Source organism: Lagopus muta, chromosome 7 (genome assembly GCF_023343835.1).
Source record: "Lagopus muta isolate bLagMut1 chromosome 7, bLagMut1 primary, whole genome shotgun sequence".
In the NCBI taxonomy this organism is placed as follows: Eukaryota; Metazoa; Chordata; class Aves; order Galliformes; family Phasianidae; genus Lagopus; species Lagopus muta.
The window spans coordinates 22414257-22435266 of NC_064439.1; the positions used below are offsets into that span (position 1 = coordinate 22414257).

General features: G+C 44.4%; 2 protein-coding genes across 8 annotated transcripts in view; one reads left to right on the top strand and one right to left on the bottom strand.

Moving 5' to 3' along the window:
* AKAP9 (A-kinase anchoring protein 9) overlaps positions 1 to 3262 on the top strand; it is a 102117-nt gene extending 98855 nt beyond the window's left edge. For all 5 annotated transcript variants that reach the window (XM_048950308.1, XM_048950309.1, XM_048950310.1 and 2 more), the window contains 2 exons: positions 909 to 1048; positions 1670 to 3262. In XM_048950308.1, coding sequence (XP_048806265.1) covers positions 909 to 1048; positions 1670 to 1713 — 184 coding nt within the window. In that variant the 3' untranslated portion in view covers positions 1714 to 3262. The remainder of the gene's footprint in view (positions 1 to 908; positions 1049 to 1669) is intronic.
* LOC125695635 (lanosterol 14-alpha demethylase) lies at positions 3213 to 20362 on the bottom strand. Of its 3 annotated transcripts, XM_048950316.1 has the most exons (14): positions 18096 to 20057; positions 16375 to 16573; positions 15680 to 15841; positions 14113 to 14233; positions 13784 to 13889; positions 11437 to 11535; positions 10294 to 10470; positions 8742 to 8868; positions 7642 to 7816; positions 7353 to 7472; positions 6697 to 6892; positions 6089 to 6184; positions 4425 to 4593; positions 3213 to 3758 (listed from the first exon to the last, which is right to left on the bottom strand). In XM_048950316.1, exons 1-14 carry the CDS (start codon positions 20040 to 20042, stop codon positions 3580 to 3582), a joined length of 3873 nt encoding a protein of 1290 aa, XP_048806273.1. In that variant the 5' UTR covers positions 20043 to 20057; the 3' UTR covers positions 3213 to 3579. The 3 variants fall into 3 exon arrangements, with proteins under 3 accessions (XP_048806273.1, XP_048806272.1, XP_048806271.1); XM_048950315.1 differs by lacking the exons at positions 13784 to 13889; positions 14113 to 14233; positions 15680 to 15841; positions 16375 to 16573; positions 18096 to 20057 and adding an exon at positions 11906 to 12148; XM_048950314.1 differs by lacking the exons at positions 3213 to 3758; positions 4425 to 4593; positions 6089 to 6184; ... (4 more) ...; positions 10294 to 10470; positions 11437 to 11535 and adding an exon at positions 12548 to 13031 and having other exon boundaries at positions 13670 to 13889; positions 18096 to 20362.
* Between the last annotated feature and the right edge of the window lie 648 nt (positions 20363 to 21010).

Here is a 21010-nt window from a genome sequence, read left to right on the forward strand (position 1 = left end):
CTTTGATGTGCACCTACTCATTGCCTGATTAAGGCCAGTGCTTGCAGGCGTTTCTGTCTGACTGCTGCTGTGTTCTTGGCAGAATTTGTTCACTGGGTGAAAGTGATCTGCACAGTTTTGGCTTTGGGAAGCCAACCTCAGCTGCCTGTGGGCTCTGAGATTTCCCACAGATTGGATTCGAGTCATTTGGGATCTCTGTTTTTATATGAACCACCTCAACATCTGTAACCTCAGTTTGTGGCAATCATAGTGCTTCACACAAAAAAGATATTTAATCTATTTTAGCCACTTCTGACTTACAGAAAGTACCAAAGAAAGCCAGAATCCCATACAGATGGCTGTCCTTGTTCGCACAAGCTTCTTAATAGAAAATCTACTACGGCTTCTGCTGCAGTCTCAGTAGGAATTTGCAGTCTTGTTCCCAGAGAAATGCAGAAACAGATCAGATGCAGTGGAACGAAAATGCAGTTGGGCAAGGAGGTTCTTCTAGGGGAGGCACTGTGTTGTGATAGGACCAGGGAAAATATAAGAAATGAGTGTTTTACAGTAAGGGCAGTGAGGCACTGGAACAGGCTGCCCAGAGAGGTGGTAGGTGCCCCATCCCTGGAGACAAGTCAGGCTGGATGGGGCTCCGAGCACCTGATGCAGCAGCAGGTTTCCCTGCTCACTGCAGTGGAGTTGGACCAGATGGCCTTTGAAGGTCCTTTCCTACTCCAATGATTCTGTGATGGCTGGAGCAGTGAGTGGCAGGGAACTCCAGTGGGCATGGTGTTCTGCCTGCTGTGTGGGCAAGGCAGCGGACACGCGCCCTGCCAGGCCTCTCTGCTTACAGCGCCCTGCTATGTCTGCTGATTCTTTTTGATCTGACGTTTTGGTTCTGAAAAGCATCTGTGTTCTTCTACCCCCAGGTTCCACAGTATGCAGGCTGACTTGAACCCAGTCTCTTTCGCGTGTTCTCAGCTGCAGAACTATGATCCAGAAAGAGCTTTAACAGATTACATCCACCGCCTGGAGGCACTGCAAAGGCGGCTCGGGAGCGTGCAGTCAGGTATGGGTTGGGGCACAGTTCCAAGCTAGAAGGCACGTGCTGGCTCTGAGATGTGTACAGACGTCTGGTGTGGGGCACTTTCAGCCTTGAACAGCAGGGTATTCTGTACTGCAGCAAGCCCACTGAAAAGAACGTGATCCAGTTCTTTGAAGGGAGGCCTGCCGAGGTGTGCTTCAGTAACAGATTTGGAGTTTATTGGTGCCACGTTGATTTTCACCAGTCTCATAAATGTGTGATAAGAATTCTGTGTCTCTTTAAGAGGTTAAGTGAGGTGGGGAAAAGCATACCCTAAGGATTGGAGAGTTGGGGTGCAAGAGCAATTCTTTTCTATCACTAGGATTATAGAAATGACAGCCTTTTTGTCCTGCAGATGATCATTTTTTTTGCTATAAAGGGAATCAAGAAAATCAGTGGGGCCTGATTTATCAAACAAAGGGTGGGGCTGAGTTATGGAAATTACTGTGGTAAAGTCTTATTTTAGCATAAAATCCGTCCTTGGAAGATTTGTTCTTAAATGATTTCCTGCATAAAACCTTTCCCACTCATTCATCACAGTGACGCCGTTGTGAACCCTCAGCTCCTTATTCCACGTGCTCTGATTCAAATCTTTCTGTCTTACAGTGTCCACCTCATACACACAGCTGCACTCTGCTATGAGAAGATAATACCCTCTGCCCACTCCATGGCTGGCAGTGATGTCAATGGATTGATGCCTTCTGTAAACCCGTGCTCTTTCTGTGCTTTCTGTAACGTGTATCTGGTGGGACCAATACAAACACGGCTGTACGATCCTATACAGTTCCATCCTGGCACACCCATGCAGACTGGGGTTATGGGAGATTTATGTATATAAGCAATTCGTGGTCATGCAAAAAAAAAAAAGAATCATTAAATTACATGTATATTTGTGGAATGCTAATTTAAATGATTAACTTATGAAGTGTGTATTTATCAAGGGGGTGCAAAGATGAAACTTGTGTATTAATTACATTGAGCTCCGTTCAGAGAAGTTCACTTGCACTTTTTCTGGCAAGGCTACTGAAGTTACACAACTCTCCTCATATTTGCTACTGGCAGTGCAGACAGAATAGCACTTGTAGAGACCTATTTTTGTAATGGTAGAAGTTTTGAATTTTATGGGTATTTTGTCAAAGTACTGAAATAAAAATGACTTCATGCTTTTAACTGTGTTCTACTCTTGGAAAGTTCTTAAAATTGAAGAATCGTTCCCTTATTTAGGTTGAAAACCTCACTCCTAGGCATGCTCCTCCTGGCTGTGGCAGCTGTCTTGTCACCAATTACAGAAGTGCTGCTACTTGACAGGAGGACAGGGGTAGGTTTGGTTTCTGCAGTTCCTGGCTGTACCTTTGGGGGCTGCAGGAGCTGTGTGTCCTTTCCCTCAGTCGCTGTCACTGATATGAAAACAAAGGTCTGTGACAGTTTTACCGGGGTTAGAACCGACAGCCTGGGTGAGCCCTTCCCTCAGGGAGCGCTGTAGGGAAGGAGGGGAAGCTCTGTGCATGATTAGCTAACTGTGTACTTAGATGCATTTTCTTTCTGGTAGTTACGAATTTAAGAACTGACAGCGTTAAGCAGAGGAAACTTCCACAAGAGGTTTCTTTACAAATTTTAATCAAAATTCCTATGAGCTGGAGCTCAAGACCATTTATCACCACCACTTGTGAACCAAACACTATTCAACAATCCTGCAGGAGTCAATGCAAAGCATAACAGCATTCAGATATCTCACTTCGTTTATGGATTATTTTCCAGGTGAACGTGTTATTTACTAGCGCTGTCGTCCTGTTGTTATTTCCATGCTTACACCAAGCTTTCAGAGATGGCTGCTTTTCACAGTTTACTTTAGAAAATTACTTGTAGCTTCCTGAAGCAAAGTATTTTACAAATGCTCCAAGTTAAACATTTAAATTGTTGAGTTACAGAACTTCCCTATGAACACTGCTGCAGACACCTCTACTCAGCCACACAGTGACAGTTTGTAATAATAATTAATTCCAAATAATTCCACAAAGCAACCAGAATGCCACTTTTCAATCTGTGATTCTGTTTCAAAACAGGGCATGTGCATTGCCCTCAGTCCTTTGTACCTGATGGAGTTACTGTCGTTGGGCACAGAGGTAAGGTACAGTCATACCCCTCCTCATCTGGGGAAAGGCAACTGTCTAATGTTTTTCTGTTGGTTTTTTTTTTCTTCTATCAACTGGAATCTTTGCTTTAAAAAACATTTCTTCACTTAAAGGCCAGGGGGGAGGGAGGCATGCACACCTTAGAAGTGTTACACACATAGAAGACAGTTTTTCTTTCAATAAAAGCACCAAGAAATTGGTAGAACAAGCAGTTACACACAGCAACACTAAACGGTGTGGGGAAATGAACAAAACAGATGCAAAGAGGGTGCAGGCCTGTCTCTATACAGTACATGGAACAGTTTCCATTTGCCATTCATTTCGTCACAATTATTTCACCAGAAGTCTGTTAGTTTGTACAATTCAAGGTTTTAGCTCCAGAACTTACAGTGCCCTCCTCTTATATCTGATAACTGGGTTATTAGGTGTATGTATCATGGTTGTATAATTTATACTTGGAAAGTAGTCATTGATGAGATCAAATTCGTACAAACGAAGCAAAGTGGACCAGATAGTCTTGATCTGAACGTAAGCGAAGTTCTCTCCAATACAGCGATGACGGCCTAGGAGGAAACCCAGAGCAAGCAATCAGAACACCTTGTTATGCCATCGCCTCTGACTGCAGCTTCACCTGGAAAACGTCACGTGGACTGGAACTGCTTCTTTCTAAACAGGCTGAGGCCCTGATCCTACAGACGGACCATTGTGTCACTTCTAACATCTTGTTTCCATAAAGCTTTCGCTGCAGAGAACGTGGAACATTTTGAATGGGATTGTGTTGTCCTGTTTTCAGCAGAATGCACCCATTTGTGCAGCGCCGAGGAGGAGTTTCTAACGTTCAAAAACTGGCATTGACTATAACTGTATCGTGGTCAGATTTGCAAACTGTTCTGGCAGTTATGAATCTCTACATAAATTTTCGCTGCCTTAAAATGTTTTCATATTATGAGGCTTTTTTACCATGACTTTGAAAGACTTGAATAAAGTCAAATAAATGCTAACGTAAGTATTTCTTGTTCTTATTACTCTGAGCAACAGCCACAGGCGCTATGATTGACTTCAATTCTTTAACAGCCCGTTCATACTAAAAAAAATGAGGCAGAAATAGAAAGAAAAGAAAAATCTCTGCATGTGTTGCAGCACAGGGAAGTGCAGGGTGAGAGGAGCAGCCCGAGTCGTGTGCCACCGCTGGGCAAAATGCTTGCTTGCTTTCTGCCGCTGCTACTTACCAGCGCCAAATGGAATGTAGGCAAACTTCTCCCCAGCTGCCGGATTGTCCTGGAGATAGCGGTCAGGTTTGAAGTCCAGGGCGTCCTTCCAGGAGTCCTTCAGGCGTTGGTTGACGGTGGGGGACACGCAGACCTGATGGCCGGGGGGAATGCTGTATCCTGCGACCGTCTGCAAGGGCAGAGACAAGGCCCACACACCTGATTCCTCAGTTCTTACACCGGAAGCATTACCTGAAGTTCTGTATCCTTAGACTGGAATTTCAAAACATGTTTTGGCTGGGCCAGTTTAAAATCAATGCAGCAGAGCACGTGTAAGTGGCAGATCTAAACTAAGAACTCAAGCAAGAATGACAGCTGGAAGAAAGGGTCAGTTCTGTTAGTATGGCTAGAAGGGGAACGTGGCACTTCACCTTCCCCAGGGGAGATGCGGACCTGGGACTTCCTATATACCCAAGTGGGCATTCAGCAGCTATTCTGCAACCTGAAAGTGTCCATAATTCACTTCTGCACATCTTCAGAGAGAACAACTATGCCTCTGATTATTTTCTGTGGGTTGTTATTTAGTTGTTTTAAATTAGTTTTCTAAACTCTAGCTCCCATCTTGTTTTATCCTTCAATAGGAAAATAAACCCAGAGCAGTACATTTCAGGATAAAGAAGCAGCCCACAGCTACACCGAGTTCTTTCTAAAAGTTGCACAATGTTCTCCTCTGGGGCTACTTATTGTCAGAACACACAACTGCTCCTTTTCACCCACATGAAAGATGGGGGCAATGAGGGTATCTACTAAAGGAAATGCTTTTGCTGCTTTTTCCACCTGAGCTGTGTGCTGGCCCATCACTCTCTCTTGCCCAGCAGCACCAGAATACACCTTGTGTCCAGTTCTGGGCTCCCCAGTTCAAGACAGACAGGAAACTACTGCAGAGAGTCTGGCAGAGGGCTGCACAGACAACTGGGGTCTGGAGCATCTCCCTTGTGAGGAAAGGCTGAGAGACCTGGGGCTGTTCAGCCTGGAGTGGACTGAGGGGGATCTTATCAGTCCTTGCAAATATCTGCAGGGTGGGATTCTAGTGGGTAGGTCTGGGCCCTTTTTAGTGGTGCCCACTGACAGAACAAGGGACAACAGCCACAAACTGGAATATAGGAAGTTCTATACCAACACATGGAAAAACTTCACTTCAAACATGTAACACGCACTGGAACACACTGCCCGGAGAGGTTGTGGAGTCTCCCTCTCTGCAGGTATTCAAAACCCAGCTGGACGCTTTCCTGTGTAATCTACTGTAGGAAGTTGCTTCATAAGGGGGTTGGACTGGATGATCTCCTTGCTGTGATAAAGACTACATCAAAATCACTTACATGCTGGTGACTTAAGAGCCACAAAGAAATTCCATTGACCAAAAAGCAACAAATGGAAGATAACCACAAGAACACCAGGGCACGAGATGAGACTCCTATGGGATTGAAGCTCTCACACAATGGCAGAGTGAATGCCCGTCTCAAGTACGATGTACCATTTCCCATGGTCTCTGCTGCCTTGCTGCCCTTGTCAGCAGAGCTGCAAGGGGCTGGAGCAGATCAGGCTGTGCGGGACTTTGCCCAGTCAGTCATAAAAGCCAGCAGGGAGATCTCACAAGTGAAGTTAGATCCAAAAAGTGCACCCACCTGTGGAGTTTTGGCCAGTCTCATCATGGTCATGATAGGAGGTCTCAGCCTTAAGGTTTCTTTTAGGCAGCGATCTAACAAGCTGAGATCCTTGAGCTGCAAATATAAAGAAAATTAATATCAAAATACAGCTGAGTTCATTCAATTATTATTTTACGCCATTTAGAAGTAAATAACTAAAGAATAAGCGGCTCTTATTTACATGGACTTCATTTGCTACCCTGACAATTTTCCCTTGGATTCAATTACAACTAGCTGCCTATCTGCCTAGCTGCCCATCTGACTAACCTGTCCTACAAGTGCCTTCTGATGCGTAACTAAAGAAAGAGATCATGCCACATTCCATTCCTCCTTTATGCAGCTCACTTTTTAAATAGAGCTTGTAGGAACTTCAGTTTCCAAAGTAAATGCTGATTAAAAAAAGAAATGGTAGCAGGCTGAAAAGTAACTCCAGAGAAAGAGGAGCAGAGACACTGCCCAGTAGTGCCACTGCAGACTGCTTGTGAAGATTATGATTCTAACCCAAAACATACGGCCATACTGTCCATTGGTAAAAATATGTATCCAGAGCACAGTAACATCCATCAGAAATGATGCAACATACAAACCTGTTCGTAAGTTAATGGCGGCAAATCATCTCCACAGACGGCTTTCTGCTCCGCATAGCACTGCTCCTGTATCGCTTTGTCTCTGGCTATGAAGAAGCCCAGCCAGGCACTCGTGGTTGAGGATGTGTGCTGCCCTGCCAGCAGCAGCCCAATGAGCATCCCTGCTATCTCATCATCTGTCAGTGGGCGGCCATCCCTACATCAAAGGGGATTAAGTCAGAGCTTCATTCAACCAGCTTTCCAGTTACAGCAGCATTGACAATTTCTCCTAATTTACTTCTTTCTACTCCTCATTAATTGCCCACTCCAAATTCAGCAGCTAAAAGTCTAGGGGTAGGCAAAAAAGAGAACCATGGTGGGCAAAGTCCCTGGGAGCTTTGAAGAAAATCATTACAGAAAGCCAGCAACAAGAAAGAAAGTGGAAGCAGCAGCCTTATGACCACTGATAACGATCTCAGAAGTCAAGGTTAGCATTTATAATTAGATTTTTCAGTCTGTTTTTAAGAACACCACTAGGATCAACTGCTGGCAATGAGGAATGCAGGCCATGAGAATGTTTCTTGTTTTTGACAGAATGTTCTAAACAGCTCCAAGCTGAAGTAAAACATCTATTTATTTTCCTGTAAATTACGAGTCCCCAACCCCACTTTGCTTACTTGTATGAAGCATCAAGTAGAGTTTGGAGCATGTCGTCCTCCTTCTCCTCAGAACTCCGACGCTTCTGGATAACCTTGTAGAAAATGTTCTTTATTTCTCTGTGCGCTCGGTCTCGACGCCTGCAATTCAGATCACCTCTGTTAGCAACTTCGTAAGAAACAACATGAAATCCTTGTAAGGATTTATAGGAATGTCTGAGACAGCTTCAAAACAAAAAATAGGGGAGAAAGAAAGAAAAGAAGAGGTTTAGATGAAATGCTCAAATTGCTACAATCTTCTTCCTGGTACCTGAAGCTGGGCAGAGGTAGCCAGGATGGCAGAAGCCACGCAGCATGAGTAAAGCCCCCATCCAGGTCAGCATACAGCTGAGCCACCTTCTCATTTAGTAAGCTTCTTATTTCTTTCCCATGCAAGCAGTGACTTGCTGTCAAAATGATAAGTTCTGAAAAGGCTTCAAACAGGTCTGAGAAAAGATGTGGAAAAAACGTTACTGGAGATAAACTTTAGGCAAAATGTTACATTTTACAGATCATCACTTCAAATCTTGTAGAAGGGAAAAGCAAACAACCACCATACATACATTAACAATTTAAAACTGAGTTTTAGCTTGCTTTCCCCATAAAAGGAAGTATTTCATTTTGAATTTCCGTGGTTTTAATCAGGTCTTTCAACGAGTAACATTTTAATTACATTACTTGACTTCAATAACTTGTTTTCTAAGTTACTGTTTCTAGAGCTTTTTCTAGGAAAGCTGCTACCCCTTCCAAAGTAAACCATGCAGCACAAGCTCAACCCTTAACAAACACGAAGTCACAGAAAAAGTTAAATTTGAAATCCAAAATCCATGTGTAAATAAGTAGTTTTGCAGCTTATTGAATTATTTCTCAGTATTTCTATCATTGCAGGCTTGCAACAGTACTGATGGGCTGTGACTAGTTGGGAAACATGGGTGGGGAGGAAAGGAAATGCACTTACATCACTAAGCTCACCTTATCGCTCTGCAGATAACAACTGAGATCTCTGACACAGGCTCCAGGAAGTCAGAGCTGTGTCTTTTTAAGGAACTACCCAACAGGCTGAACTGATTCACAGCATGCAAAATCAGCATGATTCAGCCAGGCAACGCGTATGCTCTCTACTGTCAGACTCAGCAAAGAAGCAGAATTGTCCTCTGTTCCTGTCAATGATTTTCTGAGCACCTTTATTCTCCAATAGCGTTAAATCTGATGAAACAAAACCTGTGTTTGGTGTGTTCTGATGTTAGAGCTTTGCCCTACAGCTCTTCTAACATTGCAGCAAAACATTTACAAAAACATACTGCTGCGTCCGGCATCAGCCTTCATTCCTTCCCGGAAAGTCTAAGTAACAATGCATCTGATGTTGCTTACTTCTTTCTCCACTCTCTCCCCAGGCTTTGAAATATTCCTTTGTTTCTTCTTCAATCAGAGTTACATGCTGCTTAAACTGAGCAATGTTTAGCCCAGTTTTGAGCATCTTCTTCTGTTCCAAAAATACCTAGAGGAATCAAAGGAGAAACAATCAGTAAAACATTCATCGTATTAACGTGATTAATAAACTCATTTCATATGTACTACAAAAACATATCAGAGTAAAAAGGAAATTAGGACTTAGAGTACAACAGAGCATCCTCCTCCTCTCCCACAGAAACACCTCACACTGGCCTTGAGATGCACCTTGCTTTAAGAAGGCCCAGGAGCCTGACCTGGCAGCACGAAGCAAGCTATTTGCTAGGGAAGCTTTACACCCTTCTCCACATTTTTTCTGCAGATAGACTCATAGCTAAGAAAGGTACTGTAAAAAGCCCACTAGTAGACGAAAACCATCAAATGGGTTGATAGGACATCTACTCAGAAAATTATTCAATTAATTTTTAAGTCTTAGTTATAGATCAGAGTATTTGTCCTACAGAGCTGTACAGTACCATGGACAACTGACCAAGGATTGTCTTCCCACCAAGAGCTCTACACTTAGTGTAAAGTTATTTACAAAACAAAAAGCATAAAAGAAAGGCTGCTTGGCAGTAATTCCATTTTCAGAATGCAGTGGGCACACCCTGGCAGAGCAGTGGCACAGGCATGTTTTCCCTTGCAACATGGCAGCCCATCTCTTATCTGGATGGAAAGCATACGGTAAGAACACACCCTATCAGTGCACTGCCTCCCAAAAACATGCTGCAAGAAGTTTGGAGGGAGAAGACAGAGAGGGAATCTGAACTGACATATAAACAATGCGTATCATCAGACTTCATTATCAGTCACAACTGATATTCAAACAAGTAGTCAACTCTAGGGGGTGGTTCTTCTGGAACATAACCAAAAGACACTTTCAGACTGAAGAGCAGACAGGATTCTGCAGTTCGTGGTTCCAGACAACACGCATAAGCATGAGAACAGCCAACGCTCCTCTCAGAAGCAATGCTATGTGGCACGGCTACTTTAATTCCAGATGAAGGCAGGCTGTACTCTGCAAACACGCAGGCTGACTTCTGTCCTAGTGAGACAAGCTTTATGGTGCCTACGGTCAAATCACTAGTCTCACATAGAGGTTAAATATGACAGAAATGAGAAATCATCACTCAGAGCTCTAACAGAAGGAAGACCTAATGTTGCTCATAAGGGAAAAGGAAACTGTAGTCAGTGACAGGCTATAAGGGAATTAAAAAAAACAAAACACTCACTTGTTAGTTTTCCTCAATGGTGGGATTAGACAGTCTCTAAAACAAAAAGCAGCATCCATACTAATGGACAGTAAGGCTGAGTTGTTCACTGCCATTCAGGCTGGATCGTCCAACTGAACTCTCAACCACACCATGCCTTCTGCCAGAATCTCAAGCCCATCATACAGAGCCAAGGGCTCACAGCTGTCAGTCAGAATGTGAGCCACCCTCGTTTTCTGCTCATTTTCTACGTAAATACATACCGCGTTAGGGACATCGTAAGCCACCCCCTTTCCAAAGACTGGTGTAGTCAGTCTGGAGTACACATCTTCTGCATTCAAGTCTTCATTTTTGCTGTTGAACAGCAGTGCAGCAGCATCGCTGCCCAGCAGGTACGTAAACGTCTTGCCAACCATAGTGAAACTGAACACAGGTCCATACTGAGAGGAAAAAACACCCGTTTGTTTTAAATAATAGGAACACAAATCACGGAGTCGTTATCTCTGTGATCTCTTTACAAGCTTCTACAAATCACTTCTCCTAAGAAACACATATAAACTGCTTAAAATAGAAACATTTTAAGCCATATCTAAATTCTGTTCTCAATATAAAATAACACATCAGTAATAAGTCTAATTAATAACTGTAATCTTGTGAGATGTAGGATCATTAAGTTTCAAAACGGAAATTAAAAACTACTATAGAGAGACCACCAGACACGCGGGCTCCAGAAACCAACGCACACTGCTTTGGAAAAAAGACTGGGTCTGCACTTATGCACTGATAATGTAAGATTTTAATATTTAAAAGTCACCTCCAGCAGATTCCCACAACTGAATTTGTCTTTCTCCAAGTTAATCAAGCTGGGATTTAAGCTTATGACTTTGGACATTTTAGACAAGGTAAAACATGTTGGTGCATCTTATTCTGCTGGAGAGAATTAAGGCTCTACTGCCTTAGTCCATTTCTTTGAGGCTATTCCAATTTCTGGGATTCTATACCCCACTCTTCTGGTAGAACTGAGGACCTCAACATTCATGCAGTCACCTGCAGAGGGGTCAGCTCCATCCCAGCCTGCTCACAGACACATCAGCACAGAGCACTGATCAGCACTGTTAACAGTTTCCAATTAAAGCAAGAAATAACACCGCGAATGCAGATTTTTAATGTGTGTGATCCAACTCTGAGCATTACCCAAAGACTTTTTAAAGACAGGAGCTGTTTCAGAGAACACAACTACTTCTGTAACACCAATGCACTGCACACAAGATGTGAAAAAGCCACAACCTCCTGCACACTTCATATTCCATATTTGAGGAAACAGGAGGGAATTCACTGACTGTAAACAGATCCCAACAAGCACACAGCAACGCTTTGGCACTGCTCAGCCACCCAGGACAGCACACCTTGTCATAGGCATTTTCCAGAAACTCAATAGGGCTCTTTCCAAACGCTACGGCATGTCCGAGGAACGGGATGCTTGAGGGGATGTGAGGAGGGTGGTTCTGCAGAGGAAAGAAAAGCAAATATTGAATTTTCTTCAGAGTAACACAGCACTGTGTTCAGCCACAAGAGTTGCACACGCACTCTGTCCAAGATCTTCGGTGAAAAAAGCGACTTCGATCGACACGACCTTTTACAAGAAGGCCAGGCTGCTTTTCAAACCACTCGGCCAGGTCGCCGACCCGCCTTCCCGCTCCGAGAGCGACGCCAGAGAGTACCGCAACGGACAGACGGCAGACGCCGGGAGGCGCTGCCCGCGGCCCTCAGCGGCCGCTCCGCACGGTGCCGCACAGGGGGCCGAGGCCGCGCCCCGACACGGCCCGCCCGGGGTAACCGGACGCACCGCCCGCTCCCCGCGTGCCCAGCGCCTACCGTCCGGCCGGCCCCGACGTGGCGGCGGTATCCCAGCTGGAAGAGGTAGCCGAGGCTGAGCGCGAAGGCGGAGGCGGCCAGCAACAGGGAGAGCGGGTTGCCGACGGCGGCCCGCTCCAGCAGGCTGCCGCCCACCTCCAGCAGGCTCAGCATCGCCTCGCGCTCGGCCGGTGCCGGTACCGATGGCGACCGCGAACCGCTACCGCGCACCACGGGGGCGTGCCCGCAGCCGGCCGGCCCAGCCACGGCGCTGGGCTGATCTCTGCCCATGTGACGACTGACGGCGGACCGGCCAATGGGCGGCGGCGCGCCACGGGGTGACGGCATCGGCCGGGCTGCGACGGGCGCCATTGGGCGGGCGGCGGGGCGGGGCGGGAGCGGCGGCGGCGCCGGAGGAGACGGGGGCGGGCGGTGCCCGGGGTGCGGGCAGTGCGCTGCGCCGGCTGCTGTGCGGGCCGTAGCAGCAGGGATGCGATGGGTGCTGTGTGCGCTAGGGCTCGAAGGACTGTCTGAAAGCTGTAACGATGCTCCGCAGCCCTGTCCTGGCGCTGCCAGCCGCCACTCTTGCTTGGCTCTTGGGGACAAAGGGTGAACGTCTCCTCTCCAAGCATGGGCAGTAGGAAAGGGCAGATTTAAAAAATAAAAAAAGTCCAGGAAGGGGACAGGAAGCAGCAAATGGTACAGATAAGGAAGGCGAGGAGAGGGCTGTGAGGCTGCGGTCTCCCAGGGCAAGAGAAGGTCCCAAGGACAACTTGAGGGAGGCAGAGAGCATTTGGTCTTGGTGTAGGGTGAGATTGAGCCGGTGGGGGTGTTATAAAAAACACAGCACTCCGCTGCTGATATTCCATGGTGCCAGGCATGCATTTGGAAAAACTCCTCAGCACAGCTTATGGTAGGGTCACATCCTGAAGTCAGGCACAACCACACTGAGAACCAAAACAAGGTGGGTGCAGCCACTGGATGCACTGACACAGCGCTGTTCCAAACGAAAATGGTAATGTGAGCACCAGGAACTATTCCCAGACCTGAGCTCTCATAATCTTCACTGACAGATACTTTCTTCATTCTTGAGGCAGGCCTTCAAAGCAAACAAGTGCAGTTTCCACGTTCAGCTGCTACCTTTAATCTACACAGGTGCAGAATTATGGTGAAGACAGAGAACATCACACTCACAAATATCACATTTGTGACAACACAGCTGTCTGGACAATACAGATGTGTTATCCTGGACTCACAGTTCCCTATTTTGAAAATCAAAGCTCCCATATGCTGCACTAATTGGGAAACAAACAGCACATCTCTTCCTGCTCTGCATACTGGTAAGCCAGAACGGTAACACAGCACTGGAGCTTAGTGCCTGCTGCACGTTTTCAGAAAGCTGCCCCTATTTTCATACATCCTCAGAAAACACTCTAGAATTGGTGCTGAATGACATGTCAAAACCACAAACATACAGCTTGTTTCCGCTCAGAAACACCATTCAGGAATTTAAACAAGGAAACCCCAGCAGTGACTAACGTAACTTGATGTGATAGATTCACTCAAGTCTACTGAAGTTTTCATCAGTTTGACACACACTTTCTAACAATTAGTTCACATTAGAAATAAGGAAGTGCATTTTTGATTCTTTTTTAAACAAGCGATCTTTAAAAAAAAAGAATCTAAGATTATGAATGTTTTCTAAACACACACTGAGCTCTTATGATGATGTTGTGATCATGTGATAAGAATTAATGGGAGAAGAAAAAGAATGACAAGACAAACCTTTGTTCCCTTCATAAGTACTGCTTGTACATCACACGTTTAGAACGTCACCGATTGTGCACACAGCTTTAAAGCTTTCACTTTGCTGGTTAGATGATGCATGCCTGTCATTACCAGCATTCTGATCAGTTTCTCTATCATTTCACCATAAGTTAGGGCTTGGTTTTCACTGATCCAGATGTCCAGCGCCTTGGTGATTTTCTCTTTCAACTTAAGAGCCCTGTTTGGGAAAAAGTTGTGAAGTAAACATCTGAGAAAATAAAAGATTTGTAGATAGTTACTACATTTTGCACAGATACACATAATCTGTATTTAACAGAAGCACTGTGAATTCTGTAATCAAAATACTGCGTGTTAACTCCATAACATCGTAATCATCGTAATGAAAAGGGAAATGGGAAACATAAAATGAAAAGGTACAGTTACAAACAGCTGTCCCTAACCTGGTATTTTGCAGAGCCTTGATGTCAGTCTGACCAAGCTGTAGTTTCTGGCAGAAGAATTCAAAATCTTCAGAAGGAACATTGCCAGCAATCATTTCTATCATCTTGCGCAATATTTTCTCTAAATATAACCACATAAAACGTGTAATTAATAATACAGAATCGTGTATCTTTTCTATCAGATGTTTTGTAAATAATGCTAATCTGCTTTGGGATTTCGTTAACTCCCAAACTCCATTTCCAAGGTGATGTCTCCATCCTGGTGGACAGACCACCATCGTCATTTCTGGGCAATGGTCTTTCAGGTCTGTCTCCCTGACAACCCTGCTGGGAAGAAGTTTGGGAGCTTTTCGTTCTTTTCAGTTTGAAGCAGCACAGCTCCAAGCTCCCTTTGTTTGAGGTGGGAGAGCAGGGTGTGCTTCCAGAACATACACCATGAGTTACAGGAAGAGCAAGCTGGGGGAGCTACAGCTTTGAGAAAGCTTTTTACAGTAATCAACTGCCTCACAGCTCTGCTCACCATCAGGTGAGAGTGAAGCAGATTGTCAGAACACCTGCACATACCTGAACTGCTCATGGATGCTAAGAATACCATTTTTTCTCTCCCTTCTGTTGACCAAAAACAAGTGTTACAACTGACAAGAGTTTACAGCGTTTATACTGCTTAAGGTGAAGCAGTGATTCAAATATTTTGTTCTCTTTGATCATAATCAGGTTGTGAAAGGACTACTGTGGGTTCAGCCGAATCACTGCGGCGTCAGGGAACGCTGCGTGAAACAGGCTCTGCTCCATGAAACAGGCAGCGCTCCCTCCAGTCGAGGATAATAGCAGGGCGTGCTGGAATACGATTCAACATCGAAAATCGGCAACGGGAATGAGGGCACCGGACTGCCTCCCAGTGACCAGGAGTGTAACTGCAGGCAGGCAGCGCCTCCTGCCTGAGGGGCAGCGAGTAAGGCAGCAACGTTTTAGTCAAAAGCAAGTACAGCACAAGGATAACATCTGATAGGCCTTCAGCATACCATGCTCGATAATGATGGGTAGGAAGGCCACAGAGAAGTCAGGATATAGGTAGATATTGAGATTTTGCGTTCTCAAGAGCTGAAAAAGAGCTAGGGAAGTTAAGAAAGGAGGAAGATGCTATTCTAATCTCTACAAATTGCCTCTGTGATGGGTAGAGTTGAGGTAACCCTAAGCTTGTGTATTTTATTTAACTGTGTCTGGCTTTCTGGTTTGAATACAAAACTCAAGATCTCGATTTCAGTTTTAAGCTGTCAGCTTCCATTTCTGATAAGAGTCCTAATGGAACAATATCATCTTAGCTCTTAAAGCAGTTCTCTTATCAGTGAGCCATGCAATAATAAAATATAAATCTTGTTTCTGTTATGCCCGTGCAGTACAACATCACACTAACCATCACCTCAATATTGCCTACAGTAACAGAAGTCAGTGAGGAACAGAAATAGAACTAATAATGATACTGCCTTCTGAAAGCAATGGAGTTTCAACAGCCGCTGCTGGAGCTACCTTTAATGCACAGAAATACCCGTGTATGTTTTTAACATACCATCTCTTTCATTAGCACTTTCCAGATAGCACAGAATGGGATGTAATTGCTTTCCTTTGCAGATATCTTGTAGTGGCTCAAACAGAGAATTTCCATCAAAGTTTATGTCTTTCAGCAAATAAAGGTGACGAAGGCCAGCAGGCAAATATCTCAGTCGATTTTCTGTTGAAATACATAAGCATCCTTAATTTCATCTAAAAAAAAAAAAAAAAAAAGCATCCTTTGTCCATAGGATTTTAAATTATTTCAGTCAGAAAATATCTGAATACATTTGCAAAGCAGCCCAGCTGTCTGTGAAGCACAGCAGGTAGGCAGGAGGGATCACTTCCTGGGATACCTCAGCTCGTGGTGAACACACTGCTTTCCCAGACAAACAAGACTCTGTTCCTCTCTCTGCACAAGAGAGCCATTGAGCTTCAAGGTGAATTAAGCACAACGTGGAACACAGCAGCTGTGCTGCTGTGATATAACTGAGAACATGTTGTGCAGCTCTGCTTCACACCCATCTCTGTCATCACATCTCTAACAGCCACTTGACAACCCAGTAAATCAGCCACCAAAAAAGGACAACAGACTGTGTTGTATCAGTGGTACTGAGCGGGCATCTGGACACACAGATACACATTCTTTGCAACAGAAAAGTGTCAGTCTTGCACACGACAGAAAAATGAAGGGGTTGAATGCTTGATACTTACCACTAAGGTCAAGGTGCTGCAGACTTCTTAGCGATGTAATAGATCTGGGGAGCTGGCTGATCTCATTGTTATTTGCAATTAGATGGACCAAAAACTTCAGTTCCCCTATGCTGTCAGGCATTTCCTTTAACGCGTTATGAGATATGTCAAGCTCCCTGAGGGAAACCAGTTTGGAAAGCTCCTCTGGAATTTTAGTTAACTGATCAAAATAAGAACACAATTCATTCATTTATATACAACTATTTCTCTTCTGTAAAAAGTTCAAAGGTAACTTTCCTGCAAGCAAAAGTACATTCCTTAATTTAATTCCAACAATAAAAGTTCTGAACTTCTATTCTAGTGGAAGTTCATTTAGTATTTTCCAATAAAAATATTGCTGCCAAGCACAGAATTTGTCAGCAAAATTCCTAAGGCATAATGATAGAATGACAATTGAAAAGCCAAGCCTCTATTGATGGAACTTCAAGAGTGATTATTTTCATCATTACTATCATTGATGAAAGATTTTACCCTCTCAGAACACTCAACACATTTAAAACAAAAAAAAAGAAAAAATACTTTTTTTTTTTCATTTTGGTTCTGTTCATCCCTTGGTCTTTTCTAATTTGCACTGTTCCCTTAGGAACTTTAACTGTTCTCCAGTTATTGTGGAAACAAGACTATGATAGCAGATTTTTTGGGTCTGAGAGAAGTAATCCCTTGGAAGATACAACCATACTTGGAATCATACGAACAAACCTGAGACTTTTCTGTAAAGCTGATTTTGCAAACTCAGGTGAAAGAAGAGATTAAAATGCTTGACTTTTAACATGAATGAGGCAAGCGCTGTGCATTTGCTTCAGAAAGAGATTTTCTTTGTTTTCAACTGATAATAAGAGCAATTCCACTCTATCCATGACAACCACTAACCCGCATTGTTAATTGGAAAAGAAGGTTTATGTTTCCTCAGGAGATTGTTCTGACCTGTTCCTTAGTATTTGTTAAACAAAGTTATTAAACTTTGGATTTCAGAAACATGAAGCAATTTTCTCTGCTATAAGCAATCACTGAAATAATACAGCTTTTCTTGTTTGAGCTAGTGAAAGTTCAATGAACTTGTAAGAAGTATGACACAGTTGGAAAGATTGGTTCATTTAACAGAGGAATCTTGGATGCAGGCTTATCTATCAATTTCCAGCTAAGAGATTAATCAATGAATATTAAGATGCTATAATTACAAAATAAGCAAGAGAGTTTGACAAAGCAGATTACAATAACAAAAAGAGAACAGATAGAAAGCTTACCCACACCCTGGGCTCACTTACAAAACTCCACCAGAGCAGATCTCCAGAAGAGATCCTTCCCCACTGGTAGCCAGCTCTTAAATGGGTCTGGGAGAGGTGCAGCCAGGCTCCCCCCCTTCCGGCAGCACAGGAGAATTGCCTTCACCTGTGCTCCATGGCTGACTCAGTGCTCGCCTCAGGTGGTCAATCAGAGGTTCAGGCTGTGACTGAGCAGTTCCCATACACTAGGATAAAAAGTATGTGTATCCTAACAGAATTTTGTCCAGCTCTGGTATTAAAAATTGGTAAATACAAACATATACTTTCCTCTTTACAAGCTTTTTTTCTGCTCTACTCAAACACAGGAGCTTTAATACATTTGGAAAATGTCTATACTAATTTTCCAGCATGACTATCTGCGCAACACAAGGTTTCTAACCTAAGGAAACGTTCTCTTACCTTCAACCCATTCACCTGACACACAGTCAATTTCTCCAGTGATGAAAGAAGACATATTTCAGAAGGAAAAGATGCAAACTGGTTGTTTGATACATTTAAGTCTTTAATCATTTCCAGATTGCTGATCTTTAAAGGAATATTCTTTATCTGATTATTTGAAATGTCGAGTGTTTTTAAACCCTTTAAAGAACACAATTCTTCAGGAAATGAGTCAAACTTATTGTGGTGCAGAAGAAGAACCTGGAGAGCCTTCATTTCAGATACCACTGCTGGCATACTATTGATTTCATTCTCACTTACATCCAAGTAAACGAGTTTTGTGAGGCTGCACAAGCATGCAGAAAATGAAGACAGTTTATTCTTGTTTAATTCTAGATGCTCCAAATCTTTAATATCAGAAATCCCAGGTATTAATTCTGAAATAGAGTTGCCACTGAGATTTAAGTATTTAAGATCAGATAGTGCACACACCGCATTTGGAAATTGAGAGAGCTTATTATTGCTGAGATCAGCTTCGGTTATCCTTATACAACTTTTTAATTCGACAGGGATGTATGTTAATACGTTTCCAGAAAGCTCTATTTTGGAGAGCTCTTTTAAATGTGATATTTGTTCAACCAGCGAGTTTAGTTGATTCCCATTTAAAGAAAGCTCCTTTAAATTTTTAAGTCTGTGAATATTGGCAGGGAGCTGGGTTAACTGATTATCATCTAGAACAAGATGTTTCAGCATAGTACAGTTGCAAAGATTATCTGTAATGCTTTTGAATAAATTTTTTGAAAGGTTCAGGAACGTAAGTTCTCTCAAGTTCTCCACTTTATCTGACAGAAACTCCAATTTGTTATCATCAGCTCTGAGTCCTTTCAGTTTTGTCAGCTGGAAAAGCTGCACAGCCAGAAATAAAAGCTTATTGTGACTAATTGAAAATTCTTGTAATTTCTTGAGCTCTTTAATATCCTTCGGCAAACTCTGAATGAAGTTCTCACATAAACTGAGATTTACTAGATTAGGAAGATAGCAGAGAACTCTTGGAAATATTGAGATCTGATTGGAATCAATGTTGAGTACCTTCAAGTTTTTCATGTCAATCATGGCATCTGGCAAAGTTTTTAGCTTGTTCCCAGCAAGCTCTAATGTTTCAAGGCTTTTCAATGCAAAAGGAAATTCATCAATGCTGTTGTGATTGAGAAAGAGCTCCTTAATATTTACAAGCTTGGGCAATTCTTCAGGGAGGCACGATAACCGGTTGTGACTGACATTTAACACTTTCAGTTTATGAAGCAATGATATTTCTGGAGGCAGCAGTGTCAGTCTGTTTCTTTCAAGTACCAGGATCTCCAGATTAGAAAGGTTAACTGTATTTAAGCGTAGCGTTTTTATTTCGTTGTTCTGTAAGAGCAAGGTTTTTACATTTTGGCTTTCGGAAGCAGACTGAGGCATGTCCTGGAGCCCTTTATCACTCAGTCTAAGTGTGAAACTCCTTTCTTCAGCAGGCAACAAAAATGTTGATCCGCTTCCAGCACTTTCAGCATTCACTGCTGATGGTGACAAGCCTGGTCTGCCATCTCCTCTGACAGCCCCTGCAAGCACTGGCTTTAGCTCTCCAATGTCTTTGTCAGCTGACTTCAACATGTGCTTTCTCACACCTGTTTCAGAGACAGCCTGAGGCGCTGTGCGACTGTTTATCTCAGTGGAGGATTCAAACTCATTCCTTTTACCCGGTAAATCACTTCTTGGGACGTTTTCAGTCTTTCTATGGCCTTCCAGATCTGCTTGAGGCCCTTCCTGTGAAATTTCACTCAAACTTTCCATAGTTGGGTCAGCTACTCCAGCAGTCTCTGACAAACGTAAGGACTCTTCCCTGGCACCGTCAGCAGTGCCGCGAAAGCTTTTCAGTTCTGCGTTCAGACCCCCCGGAACGTCATCTTCTTCCTTCTCCAGAGACATCGCTTCTTGCTAAGTCTTCAAACGTGCATCCCTCAGACAGACTTACCTTTTTGCTCCCTAGTTTTAAAGCACACCCAACTTGAGCTACTAACGACGGGGGGAACCCCCGTGTTTTCAGAGTAACTCTTCCCGCTCACTGCAAGCAGCAGCAGCGGCAGTCGCAGCAGCCCATGCCCACCCGTGGGTCCTCCTCCTCAAGAGCAACACCGCCTACCCCGCGCCGCGGGCACGAACACTGCTAAGCCGGAGCCGCTCCCGCCTGCCTCCGGAGCGGCCCGTCCCGCCTCAGCCAGCAGAGCAGCAGGCGCAGCGCGGAGCCAGCTCCCTCAGGGCGGCCGGCCGTTGCCGCGGCAACCCGCGGTGCCTTCCGCGCGGCGCCGAGGAGCGGTTACGCACGCGCGCAGCAGGAGCGCTGCTCGGGCTGGGAGCGGGGCTGGCGGCGGCCGCGGCGCTTTCTCGGCTGCTCTCAGGGCACAGAGCTGGACGCGTACCGCTGCCCCTCTGTTGAAGGCCGAACACCGTTTTGCGGCTGCTTTGTATTAAGCTTCGCAGCGATTCTGCCGGCCGGCCGGCCTCCCACCATACACGGTGTACCTTGCCGCTGCCCAACGCGCCGTGGCTGACGCGGGCAGCACTGGCGGGGTCGAGCAGCCCGCCCTGCCTGCAGCACACGCTGACGAACTGTTCCACGCGATAAAACCATGCTTGTTTTTCACGGTGTATATTTTCAGCTGCCTAGCTGGAACACACACTCGGTCTTTGCTTTGTCAGCTGTAAAGTTCAACTGCTCATTTAAAAAATGCTTATGGTGATCAACCTGTATAGTTTTATCTCCTGCTTACTAAGGCATGATTTTCATTTCTGCAGCTTTTTCAGCTCTACTGTTTGGCACAGAGCACAGCTGCTAGTGGTCCACATGCTGCCTCGCTCTCTGCTCCACTCCCATTTCCCCACTCCCAGATAGCAGG

Coding starts and splice junctions, on each gene's coding strand:
- LOC125695635 (XM_048950316.1), bottom strand. CDS start 20,042: ATGTCTCTGGAGAAGGAAGAAGATGACGTTCCGGGGGGTCTGAACGCA. Junction 15,842..16,374: donor GCAGCACCTTGACCTTAGTG/GTAAGTATCAAG, acceptor GTATTTCAACAG/AAAATCGACTGAGATATTTG. Junction 6,893..7,352: donor CTACTTGATGCTTCATACAA/GTAAGCAAAGTG, acceptor CCTTTGATGTAG/GGATGGCCGCCCACTGACAG.